This window comes from Salmo salar, chromosome 11 (assembly GCF_965601325.2).
Source record: "Salmo salar chromosome 11, fSalSal1, whole genome shotgun sequence".
In the NCBI taxonomy this organism is placed as follows: Eukaryota; Metazoa; Chordata; class Actinopteri; order Salmoniformes; family Salmonidae; genus Salmo; species Salmo salar.
The window spans coordinates 41,366,532-41,385,482 of NC_138301.1; the positions used below are offsets into that span (position 1 = coordinate 41,366,532).

General features: G+C 43.5%; 1 protein-coding gene across 1 annotated transcript in view; it reads right to left on the bottom strand.

Moving 5' to 3' along the window:
- The window catches only part of LOC106562791 (A disintegrin and metalloproteinase with thrombospondin motifs 7), a 158,760-nt gene that overhangs the window by 81,006 nt on the left and 58,803 nt on the right, over positions 1-18,951 (bottom strand). Inside the window, exons 10-14 of the mRNA XM_082957946.1 lie at positions 13,775-13,867; positions 12,734-12,879; positions 8,574-8,743; positions 3,965-4,098; positions 1,003-1,123 (exon numbers count right to left, since the gene is read on the bottom strand). Of these exons, the coding sequence (XP_082814072.1) occupies positions 1,003-1,123; positions 3,965-4,098; positions 8,574-8,743; positions 12,734-12,879; positions 13,775-13,867 (664 nt within the window). The remainder of the gene's footprint in view (positions 1-1,002; positions 1,124-3,964; positions 4,099-8,573; positions 8,744-12,733; positions 12,880-13,774; positions 13,868-18,951) is intronic.

An 18,951-nucleotide genomic window follows, 5' to 3' on the forward strand; every position in this document is an offset into this window, starting at 1 on the left:
GTTCATTGGCAAACTTCAGACGGGCATGTATATGTGCTTTCTTGAGCAGGGGGACCTTGCAGGCGCTGCAGGATTTCAGTCCTTCACGGCATAGTGTGTTACCAATTGTTTTCTTGGTGACTATGGTCCCAGCTGCATTGAGATCAAGATCCTCCCGTGTAGTTCTGGGCTGATTCCTCACCGTTCTCATGTTCATTGCAACTCCACGAGGTGAGATCTTGCATGGAGCCCCAGGCCGAGAGAGATTGACAGTTCTTTTGTGTTTCTTCCATTTGCGAATAATCGCACCAACTGTTGTCACCTTCTTAGCAAGCTGCTTGGCGATGGTCTTGTAGCCCATTCCAGCCTTGTGTAGGTCTACAATCTTGTCCCTGACATCCTTGGAGAGCTCTTTGGTCTTGGCCATGGTGGAGAGTTTGGAATCTGATTGATTGATTGCTTCTGCGGACAGGTGTCTTTTATACAGTTAACAAGCTGAGATTAGGAGCACTCTCTTTAAGAGTGCGCTCCTAATCTCAGCTCGTTACCTGTATAAAAGACACCTGGGAGCCAGAATTCTTTCTGATTGAGAGGGGGTCAAATACTTATTTCCCTTATTAAAATGCAAATCAATTTATAACATTTTTGACATGCGTTTTTCTGGATTCTTTTGTTGTTATTCTGTCTCTCACTGTTCAAATAAACCTACCATTAAAATTATAGACTGATCATTTCTTTGTCAGTGGGCAAACGTACAAAATCAGCACGGGATCAAATACGTTTTTCCCTCACTGTATATCAGTAGACGTTCTCCAGTGATTTTTTAAAATACTTTCACTGTAGAAAAGGTGGTATCTCAAGTATAAATACAGTAAAGTAAACACCAAAGGGTAAAATGTGCTATGTCACGGCATACAGAACCTTGACCACCTATTGGGATGTGGCTTTTGTTAAGTAAATCAGGAGTTAAATGAGGTGAAAAAGGAGACTGGAGGGCCACTTTAAGTGCAGAGAATAGCATACCAAGCCCTTCGCTCTCCTTAAAGGTCTTCTTCACAGTCTCACAAGTAGACCCGTTGCCATGGCAAACCCCACAGCGATCCTCCACCGCGTTGGAGTCAATCTCATAGTCACACCCCACATTCTGAAAAGATCAAAACAAAGCAAGAACCTGCCGATTCATACTACATAACGATGGAACTGACAGCAGAGAAGATTGACAGGCCTTCCGCAGAGAATTAAGGATAACCTAAAATGGATGCCACGCATTACAGTGTATGGTGTTCATTTTGGGACATCAGTACGTGTTTGGGTTCAATCTTCAGGGTTCAACGAAATCACATTAAGATAGTTTGAGGACAAAATAATGTGCTTGCACTGAAACAAAAGTATCCATCAATACGTCCACTTTGCAGCAAAATATTCACAATTGGTCTTTTTTTCTAAAATACTCATAGTGAGTACTATAATAATGTTGTGAAAATAATGTGGACAAAATGAACATTTATAAGAGAAAGTTTCTAGATTTAAATTCACAGTTCTGCTAGATAATCATCTCCCCATTTACTCTGTAAAGTCACTGAGATAATGAAAAATGAGTGTTGTCTGAGGTGATGCAGAAAATGAACAACAAAGAAAAAATGCTAAGGTAGCAAAAAGCAATGAGCACAAGGCAGGACAATCTCCTGTAGCGTGATAGGACTCAGGAATTGGGGTTATCACAACCACATGTGTCCCCACTACATCTAGTCACCAAATTATCCATCTACTATACCTATGTTATTTGGAAAGAATATGGACAAAATGAAAACTTATCAGAGAAACGTTCTATATTCAAACTCTCAGTTGGATCCTAACATCAATATTTGACTATCAATATTTGACTGGTTTATAAACAGACTAAATATTTAACTGCTTTCAGGCAAAACCAATTAAACAAAGCCAGCATTTAAAAAGAACGTCTCAACTGGGGTTACCACAACAAAATGTGATCCTCGCCCAATGAAGTCATCCAAATTCGCTTCTACGTCCAGTCAGAGCGTAGAGCACAGTCTGAAAGTTTGGATGAAGATATTGGACAAGAGTGAGACTATTTTGGGAGATAATGACTTTATCCATCAATACGTCCACCTTTCAAGTCAAATATTAACGTGTCTTTTCCAAAAATCAGCATAGTATGTACTATAATAATGTTGTGTGGAAAGAATGTGGTCAAAATAAAAAAATGGAGATCATGAAAAATGATTGTTGTCTGAGGTGATGCAGAAAACTAATGTCACCTGTCTGACACGTAAAAATGAAAAGTGAGGGAAACTTTTGAGCACAAGGCTCTATGATCTCCTGTAGAGTGACAGGACTCAGGAATAAGCATTTGTCAACAGAGGAATAGTTCACCTTAAAAACAATGTTTGACAAACATTTCCATAGCTCAAACGTGATCTACGTGTCATTTGTTGTGTATTATAGGAGGTTAGTGGTACCTTAATTGGGGGAGGACGGGCTCGTGGTAATGGCTGGAGCAGAATTGGTGGAATGATATGAAATCCACCAAACACATGGTTTCCATGTGTTTGATGCCATTCCATTTGCTTCGTTCCAGACGTTATTATGAGCCTTCCTCCCCTCGGCAGCCTCCACTGTGTATACTGTGAAACATAGAGGTTCCAATAGCTCAGGGGTGTCAAACTCATTCCATGGAGGGCCTAGTCTCTGCTGGTTTTTGTTTTTTCCTTTCAATTAGGAACTAGACAAACAGCTGAGGGGAGTTCTTTACTAATCAGTGACCTTATCTCATCAATAAAGTACAAGGGATGAGCGAAAGCCCGCAGATACTCGGCCCTCTGTGGAATGAGTTTGACGAATGTGCAATTGCTCATTGTTTCAGTAGCTTCGGTGAAACTGAGCCCTGCTGATTTATCCTGTTGCATATAGCCTAGCCAGATCTTTACAACAGATGGTGTGGAACGGTGCTAAACTTCAGATGACTTTGTGCTGTATGAAAACATCGGACAAACTTTGTTTTAGTGTGAACTATCCCTCTGGAGTGATGATTCACAAATGAAACTATCCCTTTAACCTGAGGTGATCCTTCCCTTTAACCTCAGTAGCATTGTGAACTCTAAATCCCTCATCTTCCAGTCCTTAGATAATGAGCACGTTCCTCTGCTCAGGTGTTGCTGACGCCTGCCAGCTCTTACGATGCCTGGATAGGTATTTTACGTATCAGTTAACCACATCACATGTTAAAGCAATCTGGTGTCCAACGGCACAGTTGTTGACATGGCACGCAATCATTGGTTGATGTATGCAACGTCTGAGCAGGGGAACACGACCCATGTCTTGGACTTGAGTGGAAACCATGGAAACCAAAGACCAGGGTCACACTGTTGGTCTTGTTTGAAGATGTAAATGAAACAACAAGATAAAAGTCTAAAATCATAGATTCTAACATTAATATTTGACTGGCTTATAAACAGTCTAAATATTTAACTGCTTTCAGCCAAAACCAATTAAACAAAGCCAGCTTTTAAACAGAATGGCTCAACTGGGGTCACGACAACAAAATGTGTCCCCACTACAGTACATCAATTCATCAAACGATGCATCCCGGGTAAAGTGTATCATTATTCTCTTGGTCCAATCAGACCTTAGAGCACAGTCTGACATTTTGGATGAAGATATTGGACAACAGTAAGACTGTATTATGCGAGATAATGACTTTCTCGAACAGCACACTCATTTTCATTCAGAATGTAAAAACGTTCCAACATGATTCTGCCGAGAAAACAAGCAGCAGCCTGACTAAACAAAGTGCATTTCAAATGACATCCCTGAACACAATGTTGAGACCAGGAGAAGCGCGTCAACAAGGGGAGCTTAAAAAATAAAGTTTATTCAGCTTAGACTTTAGGAAGGAATGGTAATTTGAGTAGAGAGAGAGAGAGAGAGAGAGAAGAGAGATTTCTGGGGACAAGGTTGCCGCTACCTTGCAGATGCCGTTAACACACATGTCTCGGCTCAAGCTGCCCTCGTAGCACTGGGTCCCGTCAATGACAGCGTCCAGCATCTTCTCTGAGAAGTACTCGTTCAGAGGGCGGCAGTGCAGCTCGCAGGGGTTCACTGGCAAACACAAACAGGTTAGGTGTCACCTTACTTTAGGGACAAGGTATCACTTTGGTTTAGGGCTGTATCTGGCATTAAGACAACCAAAGCTGTCCTAAGCATGACCATAACATGACCAAGCAGCATTATGTCATTTGTTACTGTATGTAATTAGTTGGGTAACGGTTAGCACGTCAGTTGGGTAACGGTTAGCTTGTCAGTTGGGTAACGGTTAGCTTGTCAGTTGGGTAACGGTTAGCTTGTCAGTTGGGTAACGGTTAGCTTGTCAGTTGGGTAACAGTTAGCTTGTCAGTTGGGTAACAGTTAGCTTGTCAGTTGGGTAAAAGTTAGCTTGTCAGTTGGGTAACAGTTAGCTTGTCAGTTGGGTAATAGTTAGCTTGTCAGTTGGGTAATAGTTAGCATTACAGCCTTATTCTATAATTGATTGTTTTTTCCCCTCATCAAGTAAATAAGGCATTCCCGCGAAAAAGGTATACAGGTAATTCCACTGTACATTTTATTTATTTTTTGGAGCCTTCTTAAATCTCACAGATATAGGACAGGCACTTCAAAACATACTTTCTTTTGATTTCATTTTTGGGACAAACTCAATGTTATTCAGTGCCTTCAGAAAGTATTCAGACCCCTTGACTTCTTCCACATTTTGTTACGTCACAGCCTTATTCTAAAATGGATTAAATTGTTATTTCCTTCATCAATCTATACACAATACCCCATAATGACAAAGCAAAAACAGTTTTTTACACATTTTACTAATTTACAAGAACAACTAAAAACGTGTGACGTATTTATCGTTAATGTGATGCCATGCTATTATCGAATAATTAACTATGTTTATAATTACACAAATAAATTAATCCTGTAACCATTAACTCAGTAACCTGAGGCACCATGGGAAAAGTTTGTTTAATGAGTTACCGTTTACCAAATTCACTCAAAGATGATCAGAATATCGATTTCATAGCAGTCACTAACTAATTAATTTCCTCAGTCTCATTCTGAACGTCGCATAATTCATAAATCTGCACAAACCGGGTCTCACTAAATCATTCCGTACTGCACAAATTGAGTGGATTATTTATTTACTAACAAGCTAAAGGATAACATAAGATACACATACACAAACAGTCTAGATTATTGGTTAGAACTTAATACAATGGCAACAGGTCCCTAGCGGACCAACACAATATGACACGTGTTACACAAGATGGAGATTTAAAGAAAAAGAGAGAGAGAAAGTGCACGAGATAAAAGCACACTTGGATACATTTGTAAACTATGCTTAGTTTAACCCTGACACCTTGCCCTGAACTACTGCTCTTATGGGTCAGAATTATAATGCATGCATTTACGTGTTGAAGGTCTCCGTTGGGTATCTCTTCGTGGGCCAAGTTCCACTTAGTGGGATAGGTTTGGCCGACGCCCTGATCTTTCGATGGCCGCGTCTCCTTCGTTAGCGGGTGTACGTCTCTGATTGTCCACACGATGTCACAATGTCCTTTCTCTTGGTTGTCTGTTTCCTTGCACTCGTTCTGTGAGAGTGGTCTTCTTAGTTGGCTAATCAGCCATGTCGACGCTCCCAGCTTGGGTCGGAGGGCCGTGTACACAACCGATGACTTGAAGAGAATATTGATTGTTAAGAGGTTTCTTTGTCCTCGTCCTTGTGTTGTGTTTCGGGGTCACGACTAGGGGTCACGACTCGGGGTCACAACTAGGGGTCACAACTAGTCGTAGACCTCAGGTTGCACACTCTCTGGGTTCCTTGGGGCGTAGCTCGTTACAAGGCAAGGTATTAGAACTTACTATGATCTCGTTTAGACAACTAGATTAACAGTTCATCGTTACAAAAACATTCTCTTTGATCTGGATATTTCCTACACAACGCACAGTATGTAAACATCATGTATATATTATGAAAACTCTTAAAGTTAACGTTTTCATTATAAAGTTGTCATTTAATGACTTCACAAAAATCGATATTCATTCTCATATTCCATCTATCATTGTTACCACCATTTTGGCTGATGAAATATAATGTCCAATAAGTCCATTTATTGCATGTTACAGTTCTGAGGTAGATTCTTCATAAGGCCCACACAGACATTCCAGTCCCAAACATTAAAGGAAAAAGGATTAATCCGCTGCCTTAAGATCTAAAATGGGTGTGAGGTATCATAACCCCCCCCCCCCCCCCTCTCTGTAGAACCGTGATCCACTGTAACCTGGTCCTCACAGGCCAGTCATGACAAAACTGAAATATTACATTTACATAAGTATTCAGACCATTTACTCAGTACTATATTGAAGCACCTTTGGCAGCGATTACAGCATCAAGTCTTCTTGGGTATGACGCTACAAGCTTGGCACACCTGTATTTGGGGAGTTTCTCCCATTCTTCTCTGCAGATCCCCTTAAGCTCTGTCAGGTTGGATGGGGGAACATTGCTGCGCACAGCTATTTTCAGGTCTCTCCAGAGATGTTCGATCTGGTTCAAGGTCGGGCTCTTGCTGGGCAACTCAAGGACACTCAGAGACTTGTCCCAAAGCCACTCATGCGTTGTCTTGGCTGTGTGCTTAGGGTCGTTGTCCTGTTGGAAAGTGAACCTTCGCTCCAGTCTGAGGTCCTGAGCGCTCTGGAGCAGATTCTCATCAAGGATCTTTCTGTACTTTTCTCTGTTCATCTTTGCCTTGATTCCGACTAGTCTCCCAGTCCTTGCCACTGAAAAACTTCCCCACAGCATGATGCTGCCACCACCATGCTTCACCGTAGAGATGGTGCAGGTAAGGAGTGGCTTCTGTCTGGCCACTCTACCATAAAGGCCTGATTGATGGAGTGCTGCAGAGATAGTTGTCCTTCTGGAAGGTTCTTCCATCTCCACAGAGGAACTCTAGAGCTCTGTCAGAGTGACCATTGGGTTGTTTGTCACTTCCCTGACCAAGGTCATTCTCCCCTGATTGGTCAGTTTGGCCGAGCGGCCAGCTCTAGGAAGTCTTGGTGGTTCCAAACATCTTCCATTTAAGAATGATGGAGGCCACTGTGTTCTTGGGGACCTTCAATGCTGCAGAAATGTTTTGGTACCCTTCCTCAGATCTGTGGCTCAATATAATCGTGTCTTGGAGGTCTACGGATAATTCCTTCGACCTCATGGCATGGTTTTTGCTCTGACATGCACTGTCAACTGTGGGACCTTATATAGACAGGTGTGTGTCTTTCCAAATCATGTCCAATCAATATAATTTACCACAGGTGGACTTCAATCAAGTTGTAGAAACATCTCAAGGATGATTAATGGAAACAGGATGCACCTGAGCTCAGTTTCCAGTCTCATAGCAAAGGGTCTGAATACTTATGTAAATAAGGTATCTGTTTTTCATTTTTAATAAATTAGCAAAATTGTCTACAAAACCTGTTTTCGCTTTGTCATTATGTGGTATTGAGTGTAGATTGCTGAGAAAAAAAATCATATTTAATCAATTTTAAAATAAGGCTGTAATGTAACAAATTGTGGAAAAGTCAAAGGTTCTGAATACTTTCCGAAGGCACTGTAGGGTTCAAGTATTACCCTTGTATACATGTCCGTACTGTATTTAACACATCCACTGTCAGAGCAATACCACTCTGCAGATTATTGACACTGCACAGACCTGTTTAACCTTAACTCAGGTTTAACGTTATCGTCATTCTTCAGGCTGATAACATAGTAAATTAGGAGCTGGGCACACAAGGAGCTGCTGTGCGATACTGTATATAATGGTATAGAAGGGTTTCCAATGAGAACGTTTCTATTTCGACAAGGAATCGTTGTTTTCCAACCTTGTCTATTCAGGGTAGTAAACTGAGAAATGTTAACGTATTACATTGCATACTTTAAGGCATTTTCTCTTTCTATACCTGATAAACACAGCCCACACAGTACAGTTAAATATTACTAAGTGCTGTTGTAAAAGTAGGCCATATTTCTTCAACAAAAACTTTTGGAGTTTGGCATGCCAAACAATAGTTGGTTTGCACATTTTTCATAGTTCCAGGTGAATAGACCCAAAAATGATTTCTACCAGAATGAGTATCTGTCTGTCTTGCTCCACAATGTGTTTGTGCTCTACAATGGATCTCAAACCAACATTTCAGTCAATAGACAGAAATGTCATGGCTATAGCGGAATTTGGAATGCAAATTGAATTTCTTCACAATGGGGTTTGGAATGCAACAAATACACAACTTACATCACATGCTTTATTGACACTCCAAACATGCATGAAATGGCTACAGGCCTTGCTCGGATGTAGAACAATGAATGGTTTTGAAAAATGTTATGAAGTGAGTGTATTTTCCTCTTGTTTGCACTGTCACTCTAAAGTTGACTAAACATACAGGCTAAAATTGAACATTTGGAAATGTATTCTGTGTTATTTAGTTACTTTGGGGTGTATGAGTTTATGTTACAGTATCTAGCTAGAACAACGCACACTCACCTCTGTTGTTGACCTGCACCCATTTGTAGAACTTGCCCTTGTAAAGCATGGTGTTAAAGTGACTGCACTGGATGAGTCTGAAGGAGGGCTGGTTGGGGGGGCAAGGGGTGCTGTTACAGATCTTGTAGCGCCTTCGCTCCCCCACGCAGTACTTCCCTCCGTACTTGGGACTGGAGGAGAGGAGAGAGTGGAGAAACAGGCATGTCTTTAAATGGATGATAACAGTATTTCCAGGTGGCTGTAAGGCATGTGATAACAAGGTGGCTCAACACGGGTGACTCACATTGACATAGATACAGTATCTTTTACAAGCCTGGCCAAGAGACAGCATCTCAAATCAACCATAGAGGTACAGAACATAACACAGAAAACTATATGTTGTCATGTTTCATCAAGAGCACCATGTGTCTATGTGATTGTAGGCCTTTAAATGAAACCTTTCGACCTACAGCAAAAGGAACAAGGACACAATGTTTTAATCACAGAGATCCTATTAAAGATGCACCCCAGAAATGTTTCAACCTTTTCATGTTGGAAAACAATATCCCACATATAAATACAGTAATGTACACACACTTAAGGGTACCAAAATATGTTTTGAGCAAAATAGTTATTATTTTTTGATTTACACAACTGCAATTCAAGGAGTTGGTCTAATGGTGCCCTCTGATATCATCGGCATCCTCCGTTGCGGAAACAATAGAGGACAAAAGAGGAAAGGCCCACCCCCTCACTTGTGCCATGTCATAAGGATACCTGGACCACCTATCCTTCTTCTTAAAAGGTCCAATGCAGCCATTCTTATCTCAATATTAAATCATTTCTGGGGAACAATTAAGTACATTACTGTGATTGTTTTCAATTAAACTGGTCAAAAATAAACTAAAATAGCTTCTTAGCAAAGAGCTATTTCTCAAGCAATAATTTAGCTAGGACTGTCTGGGAGAGGTCTGAGTGTGGAGGGGAAAACTTAAAAGGCCACTGTCTGGGAAGGCAAAAACTCCATCCCACCAAAACAGGCTGAAAATTCAGGCAGTCTTTTCAAACAGATCTTACACTAAAAGGGCATTATCATAATGTCAAAGCATTATTCCAACTCAGTGTGGAAATACATATAAAAACACAGGTAAATCTAGTTTTTGACTGCACTGGGCCTTTAAGTAAATCAGGTGATAAATTAGGTGAAAATGAGACTACAGTGCGAACCTAAATGAGAGATTCTATGTAATTCAATGGTTGTAATGTTATTTTCTGAACATAATTTGCATTTCATGCTCATTGGTCATTGAAAATAAAGGGATTACATAAGTGATGATGCGGTTATGTCCTTACCAACTTAACCAATGATAACTGCAATCAGTGACACTCCTCTTATGAATGCTAATACTTTTCAAGCGGTTCTCAAGTGAGTTCTCTCCTCCATTATACGGCATTGTAATGGAAATTGAACCATTTTCCTGTCCTGCTAAGCTTTCAAAATGTAACGAGTACTTTTGGTTGTCAAGGAGAATGTATGGAGTAAAAAGTAAAATGTTCTTTAGGAATGAAGTGAAATAAAAGTTAAAGTTGTCAAAAATATAAATAGTATTTCAGTAGTACTTTAACATATATTTACTTAAGTACTTTACACCACTGCCCAATGCCAGTCCTCCAGTAGCCCCAACAGCACAGTACTGCCTTTTCTACCACTTCTCTGTCTTCCGTGTCGGGAAACTATGAACTCCTAACACAATCCTATTGGATTCCATCAATCAAAATGTCCGCCAGTGCTACTCTTTGCCTAGTCTCTGGTGGTTCCCGTTGAGTACAGAAACTGGTGGCAGTTCATCCTGACTGGGGCGTAAATGTTCTTAGGTACACATTTGATCATAAACTGGGCGCACGTGAAAATCGATGCCAGCGTTTTGATTTATAAACGATGAACTTCATTTTATTTTGCATGTAGTGTAAATAAAAATAAACATGCTTACATGTGTGATTTATACAACATAATGAATACAGACGTTTCATAAATTGAGTAGTGAACATACGCAGACCATTTGTATATGGTCTGCGTATGGTGGTTGAAGATATCCCTCTAGTGGTGTGGGGGCTGTGCTTTGGCAAAGTGGGTGGGGTTATATCCTTCCTGTTTGGCCCTGTCCGGGGGTATCATCGGATGGGGCCACAGTGTCTCCTGACCCCTCCTGTCTCAGCCTCCAGTATTTATGCAGCAGTAGTTTATGTGTCGGGGGTATTTCTCCTGTCTTATCCGGTGTCCTGTGTGAATTTAAGTATGCTCTCTAATTCTCTCTTTCTCTCTCTCGGAGGACCTGAGCCCTAGGACCATGCCTCAGGACTACCTGACATGATGACTCCGTGCTGCTGCTCCAGTTTCAACTGTTCTGCCTGCGGCTATGGAACCCTGACCTGTTCACCGGACGTGCTACCTGTCCCAGACCTGCTGTTTTCAACTCTCTAGAGACAGCAGGAGCGGTAGAGATACTCTCAATGATCGGCTATGAAAAGCCAACTGACATTTACTCTTGAGGTGCTGACTTGTTGCACCCTTGACAACTACTGTGATTATTATTATTTGACCATGCTGGTCATTTATGAACATTTGAACATCTTGGCCATGTTCTGTTATAATCTCCACCCGGCACAGCCAGAAGAGGACTGGCCACCCCTCATAGCCTGGTTCCTCTCTAGGTTTCTTCCTAGGTTTTGGCCTTTATAGGGAGTTTTTCCTAGCCACCGTGCTTCTACATCTGCATTGCTTGCTGTTTGGGGTTTTAGGCTGGGTTTCTGTACAGCACTTTGAGATATCAGCTGATGTAAGAAGGGCTATATAAATACATTTGATTTGATTTGATTTATAAAAGATATATACATTTTATAAACGAGGCCCCTATACTGAACACGGTGTCTTTGTCTGACACAGTGAGCCAGGAGGCCCATGATGGCTCATATACTGAACACGGTGTCTTTGTCTAACACAGTGAGCCAGGAGGCCCCTGATGGCTCATATACTGAACACGGTGTCTTTGTCTAGAGCCAGGAGACTAGAACAGATCCAGGAGGGCAGAACAGAGATCCTCAAAAAGGACAATATTCCAACAAATAAGAAAGATAAAAGTGGAAAAATATCTAAGAAAAATTATATTGAGCACTAGACGGTTTATTTGAAAACGCAAGGACACTCTCTTTGTCTAAGCACTGGATCTGAGCGTCAATGCCATGCACAAAAGAAGAGGCAAGTCAGAATAGGCCTACGCCTCCAAGCAGAGCAACACAAACACGGCAACAAGACAGTAAGGTACCTCAGAAATACGTTTTTGGATGGATGACACTGAACAGACCTTGGACTCTATTTGAAAACGGCTCCACTCAATATCCAACAACTATAATGATTTCAAAAATGATTACTCTATTCAATGAGAATGAATGAGAAGAGTATTCAGTTCCTAACATATTAGCCAAGTAGGGCTTTAGTAGGGTGGTGACACTCTGTGTTCAATAAGTGACATGGTTCACAGAAATATGTCATATGGATTAACTGTGTTCTGTTAACTAAGATGGTCAAGGGCTGATGGAGCATGGTCTGCATGTATAGTCCACTGGAATATCTGATACATACAGTACCTGTACATCGGTCTTGGCTCACGCCCAAACACACTGATGTCCACAGACTGATTGACATTTTGTGCTTTTAAACGTGCAGGCCTTCTTCTACCACTGTTTGTTAACAGTATTCTGTGGTAACTGCCCTAAAAACAGACCTCTCATCTTTGGTTTTGGGGACGTTAACACAGAATTAAAATACTCAGAGGTAGTTACATTTGCAAGTACCCAACAACTATTTACAAATATTAATGTTAAAGCCTCATAGTGGGTGAAAACAGAGATTAAAGAGTGTGCCTTTAAGGGTTATTTAAGTCCCTGTTTAGTACTGATAAGTCAACAGCATATTGACATACTATATACTAACAGTAAGAGGTGCCCCTCCTGGGAGAGCCCCTTGATGTTCTGCTTTAAAAATAAATCTGAAAGCAGATAATAACACAAGATAGTGTACCTGCTGGTGTACACACCACGGAATATTGCTTTGAATTTGAATGTGCTTTTAACTAATTCTAATTCTCCGGTGCAGGTGCGTAGACTAATCCATTAGGACTTACACTGGGTTGACGCAGTCCCTCTGGGCGTTCTGAACTCCGGCCCCACAGGTTCTGGAACAGGCAGACCACTCGCTCCATGGAGCCCAGCCCCCTTTGACGCTCTCAGGCTGGTGTCCCACCGCCACACACTCCCCGTCAAAGCACCACTGACAATCACACATTTCAATACTTCATTTGGATGCTCAGTGAAGCATTGTGATTTATAATCTTCTGGGTCTTCATTAACTAACGGATCATTTCCTTATGTTTGGGGGTACAAAAACACAGTCTCCAGTGCACGATTACAAACATACTACCAAAAACAGCAACATTGGCTAGCAATTCTAAAATTGCTAGGTTTTTTACCTAACTCCTCAAGTCATCCTGGTAATGAGGAGGAAAATCAAGAGAATAAAATACACTCACCTAGTCCTCACCCCACCTGGTCCCAGAAAGTGTCTACAATCAACAAGTCCTCACCACACCTGCTCCCAGGAAGTCTACACTCACCTAGTCCCCCCCACACCTGGTCTCAGGATTAGTCTACACTCACCTAGTCCTCACCACACCTGGTCTCAGGATTAGTCTACACTCACCTAGTCCTCACCACATCTGGTCCCAGGAAGTGTCTACAATCACCTTGCCCTGCCACATCTGGTCCCAGGAAGTGTCTACAATCACCTAGTCCTCACCCCACCTGGTCCCAGGAAGTGTCTACACTCACCTAGTCCTCACCCCACCTGGTCCCAGGGAGTGTCTACACTCACCTAGTCCTCACTCCACCTGGTCCCAGGAAGTGTCTACACTCACCTAGTCCTCACCCCACCTGGTCCCAGGAAGTGTCTACAATCACCTAGTCCTCACCACACCTGCTCCCAGGAAGTCTATACTCACCTTATCCTCACCACACCTGGTCCCAGGAAGTGTTTACACTCACCTAGTCCTCACCCCACCTGGTCCCAGGAAGTGTTTACAATCACCTAGTCCTCACCACACCTGCTCCCAGGAAGTCTATACTCACCTTATCCTCACCACACATGCTCCCAGGAAGTCTACACTCACCTTGTCCTCACCACACCTGGTCCCGTCGACTGCACCATCCAGCTTTGAGTGACAAGTTGTCCCAACAGTGCACCACAAAGTACTGCAGACGTTCTACAGGGAAGGGACAAAGAGTCATAGTTACTTCCTGCCCACATCAACTCAATTATGCCTCCAACATGATGAATTAAACATAAAAACATCCCTGGGAACAGTTGCTTAGGGCATGAGAGCCAGCTGTCTTCTGAGGCAGGGCCCCAGTACAGAGAGATGGCTGATATCATTTCATGAAGACAGATCTAAATAATGTGTGGCTGACATGATATGTACATTATTCAATAGAAGAACATTGAAGTAAGGTGTAATGTGCAGTTGATCTCGAAATAGGGTAGCCTTATGAATTAATATGGATTCCAACTGACAGACACTTTCACTGCAAAGTTTGACATTCTGGCACTCCAGGCTGGCTGAAACAACGACTAAAAGTATTTTAACGATTTCATATACTATTATACTATTATAATCCAGTTCTGGTACTGTATATAGTATTGTGAAAATGTAGTGAACTGTGACTAATGGTCTTATTTTCTAGTTACATGTAGCGGCGATGTGTGTATAAAGATGAAGTATTAAGCGAGAGGCACACGTCTGCCATATCCAAAAACATACATCTGATTACTCTGGTTATTTCCCGAGAGGTTTAGCTCAGGAAAGGATTTAGAACAGCAAACATTAGCGGGTTTAAATCACGACAGAGACATACAGCGAGGATTAGGATTAATATGGTATGTTCCAAGAAAACCATTTCAGAATCAAATGATATGTACTGTAGCCTTCTGTGAAGTAATGCTCTCTGGCATTAAGGATGTCATTTCTCTCTACACTATCTGGGGATGTTACTTCACACATCAATGTTGAGCCCCAAAGTCACAGGAGGGCATATTTCAAAAGAACCTTCCATGCTGTTGTAACCGGTGTGAAATGGCTAGCTAGTTAGCAGTGCGAGCTAGTAGTGTTTCAATTGGTGACGTCACTCGCTCTGAGACACTGAAGTGGTTGTTTCCCTTGCTCTGCAAGAGCCACGGCTTTTGTGGAGTGCTAGGTAACGATGCTTCATGGGTAGTGATGTGCAGTTCGCAAAATAATTTGTTATTTTTGAATGACTCTTTTTTAACTGACTCGAGAGTCATGAGTTGTTTTTTCCTGAGTGACTCGTTCATTCTAATTGTTCGTTTGACCTGCTGGACGTAATGAATTCTATACAGCAGAATCAATAAGTGCTCCTCCAGTGGAGATGTGCTCCGGGCCTACAACCGTCCGTCTTATATGCACGCAGGCAAATTAGATCATGCTGCAGGCAGCATAGTGAAGAAAAATACATGTTTACAACTGATCATTGACTGCATGGTGTAAGAATGAATGCAATTAATTGATTATTGAATGTATGATGGACACAGTTTTGTAGAAAAAAAACATGCACAGCCTCTGCTCAACAAACTCAAACTGGAGAACGAATCGCTTGGGGGTGTTGCAGTTCGCAAACGATATTGTGCTCATCACCCTTAGCCTTCGATCACACCGGCAGCGTTAATGGATATCTGGATATGTGTGCAACAAAAGCTCAACATTCACCTTCTGCTACTATTTATGTCAAGCCGTCTACACATACAGTTTGACACATACATTCAATAAATCCAACACAGAACGCACTGGAACTGTCTCTGCAATGCAATGCTGCAAGGCAAACACAGTGTTTCATTGGAAATGAATGTAATTCTGGTGTACCAAAATGCAATGACGCTGTCGGTGTGATTGAAACGCCATGGCAGTCGAGCAATGCATCTGCCAACAGTCGTTGCGCAATCCATTCAGGTTACGGCCACAACTAGACAACAGTGTGCAAAAGCAGCCCGGAATTCTGGACCTCCCTCCAGCATCACAACGGGTGCTTCATGAATGCTCTCCCCCTCGAGCACCACATCTACATGCTTGTGTGACACTTTTGAATGAGGGTCAAAGGGGAAATACATCACTATTCATGGGTGATTGTTGATGATGTGTGCAGAGGGTCCCTGGTTTCAGCCCAGGTAGGGGCAATGAGAGGGACAGAAGCAATACTAGTACACTGTCACTCAGAACAAAAAATAACAAAAAGTGTATTGTAAACATGGTATTATTTAAAAGCAGATTTAGTGTGCTGTGTGTTGGTTACCTACAGTACTACTGTCTGTGTGTCAAAAGGCCACCATTTTTGGAGGAATTACAGTATCCAGCAAAATAGTGTAGTTAGCAGTTGGTAATTTAGTTAGCTAGCTAACCACAACTTTAACTAGGTAACCATCTTGGCCAACCATCTTGTGCAATTAAACAATTTATTTATTTACAGTTGGTACTGCGTTGGTCTTTGCTAGAAAAACATAATCTGCCTCCAAAACGGTCTACAATTTTGTTAACATTTTGCTGTTTACAACGATATTACATGCTTTATCCTTATTTTATAACTCTTGTAAAACCACGAACCCACTACACCACCCACCGATCCCCCTACGTCACCCACCGATCCCCCTACGTCACCCATCGATCCCCCTACACCACCCACCGAGCCCCCTACGTCACCCACCGAGCCCCCTACGTCACACACCGAGACCCCAACAGCACCCACCGAGCCCCCTACGTCACCCACCGAGCCCCCTACGTCACACACCGAGACCCCAACAGCACCCACCGAGCCCCCTACGTCACCCACCGAGCCCCCTACGTCACACACCGAGACCCCAACAGCACCCACCGAGCCCCCTACGTCACCCACCGAGCCCCCTACGTCACACACCGAGACCCCAACAGCACCCACCGAGCCCCCTACGTCACCCACCGAGCCCCCTACGTCACCCACCGAGCCCCCTACACCACCCACCGAGCCCCCTACGCCACCCACCGAGACCCCTACGTCACCCATCGATCCCCCTACATCACCCACCGAGCCCCCTACGCCACCCACCGAGCCCCCTACGTCACCCACCGAGCCCCCTACGTCACCCACCGAGCCCCCTACGCCACCCACCGAGCCCCCTACGTCACCCACAGAGACCCCTACACCACCCAATGAGCCCCCTACACCACCCAATGAGCCCCCTACACCACCCACCGAGCCCCCTACGTCACCCAATGAGCCCCCTACACCACCCACCGAGACCCCTACACCACCCACCGAGCCCCCTACACCACCCACCGAGACCCCTACACCACCCACCGAGCCCCCTACGTCACCCACCGAGCCCCCTACGTCACCCACCGAGCCACCTACGCCACCCACCGAGCCCCCTACGCCACCCACCGAGCCCCCTACGTCACCCACCGAGCCCCCTACGTCACCCACCGAGCCCCCTACGTCACCCACCGAGACCCCAACAGCACCCACCGAGCCCCCTACGTCACCCACCGAGCCCCCTACGCCACCCACCGAGCCCCCTACGTCACCCACCGAGCCCCCTACATCACCCACCGAGCCCCCTACATCACCCACCGAGCCCCCTACACCACCCACCGAGCCCCCTACATCACCCACCGAGACCCCTACACCACCCACCGAGCCCCCTACATCACACACCGAGCCCCCTACACCACCCACCGAGCCCCCTACACCACCCACTGAGCCCCCTACATAATCTTTGCTGATACACAAGCCAAGTCTTAACCTTTGCACTGGCAAAATGGTACCGAGTTCACTGCTCAGCATTTTATCCTGCCGTAAAGCTTTCTTATCATGAGGAAGATCACTTGTGTCTGAGCCCTGAGGGGGGTGTCCGGAGGTGCGTCCGATTCGATTAGGGAGCACTCTTAAAGATTGACCCTAGGTCAGAGACAGTGACTCTGGTCTGGCGTCCTGGTGCTGCGATAAGTAGAAGCTGGTGGCATGGGACGACACGTTGGGAAGCTACTACAAGCCTCTCTGGAGAGAGACATGGTCTGCTCCCTCACACAACACCAAGGAGAGAGGGGGCCGACTGGGACTTGACCATCTACTCCATTGCTGAATGTGGAGACTTGAGATAAGAGCTCCAAAAGGTCGATTTCAGGGTTTATCGGACTGGTGTTGGGAGATTGGGACGATGGAGATAGACTTGTGTGTATTTTTTGGGGGGGCTGACATTTTGTTTGTGAAGTGGCAGAATGGTCAGCCGTGTCTGATTCTGACGTTAGCTTTGACCTTCTTGAAGCTGTTCGGCTTTAGAACGCGCTAGAGGACGAAGAACAAACATCTATCAAACTGGGAGAGAGCTGATGCCCTTCTTTTTCAATTCCTGGACAAAAATCGCAGACAGATTGGCTGGTCGAGTCGGTCATACTCGGAAGACTGTTGTGGTTATCAAAATGGAGATAAAACTAGAAGAAGTGAACAGAAAAATAATGTCAGCCCTGCATGCTGTGCTTGTGCCTTTGTGTGTAAGCCTCTGTGGGGAGTGACATGATGAATGTGTCAGTAGCTAGGTCTCCATACAATTGTTGACAAATTTGAATTGAAATATTCTAACATCTGCAGAAAAACAATATGCTCATTTTCCCACCAGAGATGTGTTTCCACCAAATTAACTTGTTGACTTGTTGCGTGATGACATAGTGCACATAAATATAACTTATATGGTTAAATTCCCAAGAAATACAAGTTAAATGGGTTTCCATCACATTTTACACTCTACTGTGTGTTCCGTTATATAGCGAGGGTGCCCACTCTGGTCTTGGTACATGCTCTCTAGCCAACAGCTCACACATACAGAGCGGGTTTAGCCTGCATGATGAGATTATTATGGACAAAAGAGCAAGATTGACGCTTGGCTGCTGCTTATTTTTATTTGTCAATCATCATGTCACCAGAATAAGACCCTCGATATTTATTGGAAAGGAGCATCAAGCTCATCACCTTGCACTTTCACCACCCTGTGAAGTTCATCATAACTTATTTCATCTGTAGCCTAATAAACTGCATGCTTTCCTGAGTCGTAGTGGGAGGACCACACAACATATCACGTCACTCCAAGTTTACTTCGATATGATGGTTATGTAAATAACCTCCATTTCTAGCATAATTCATTTTACAGACACAAAAAGATCCCACCTTGTCTAAGGTATTTTGCTTTGTCAGCATTTGGAAAGTTTACCGGCAAATTAGCGGTTTCCATCAGACGACATGTACTTTACTG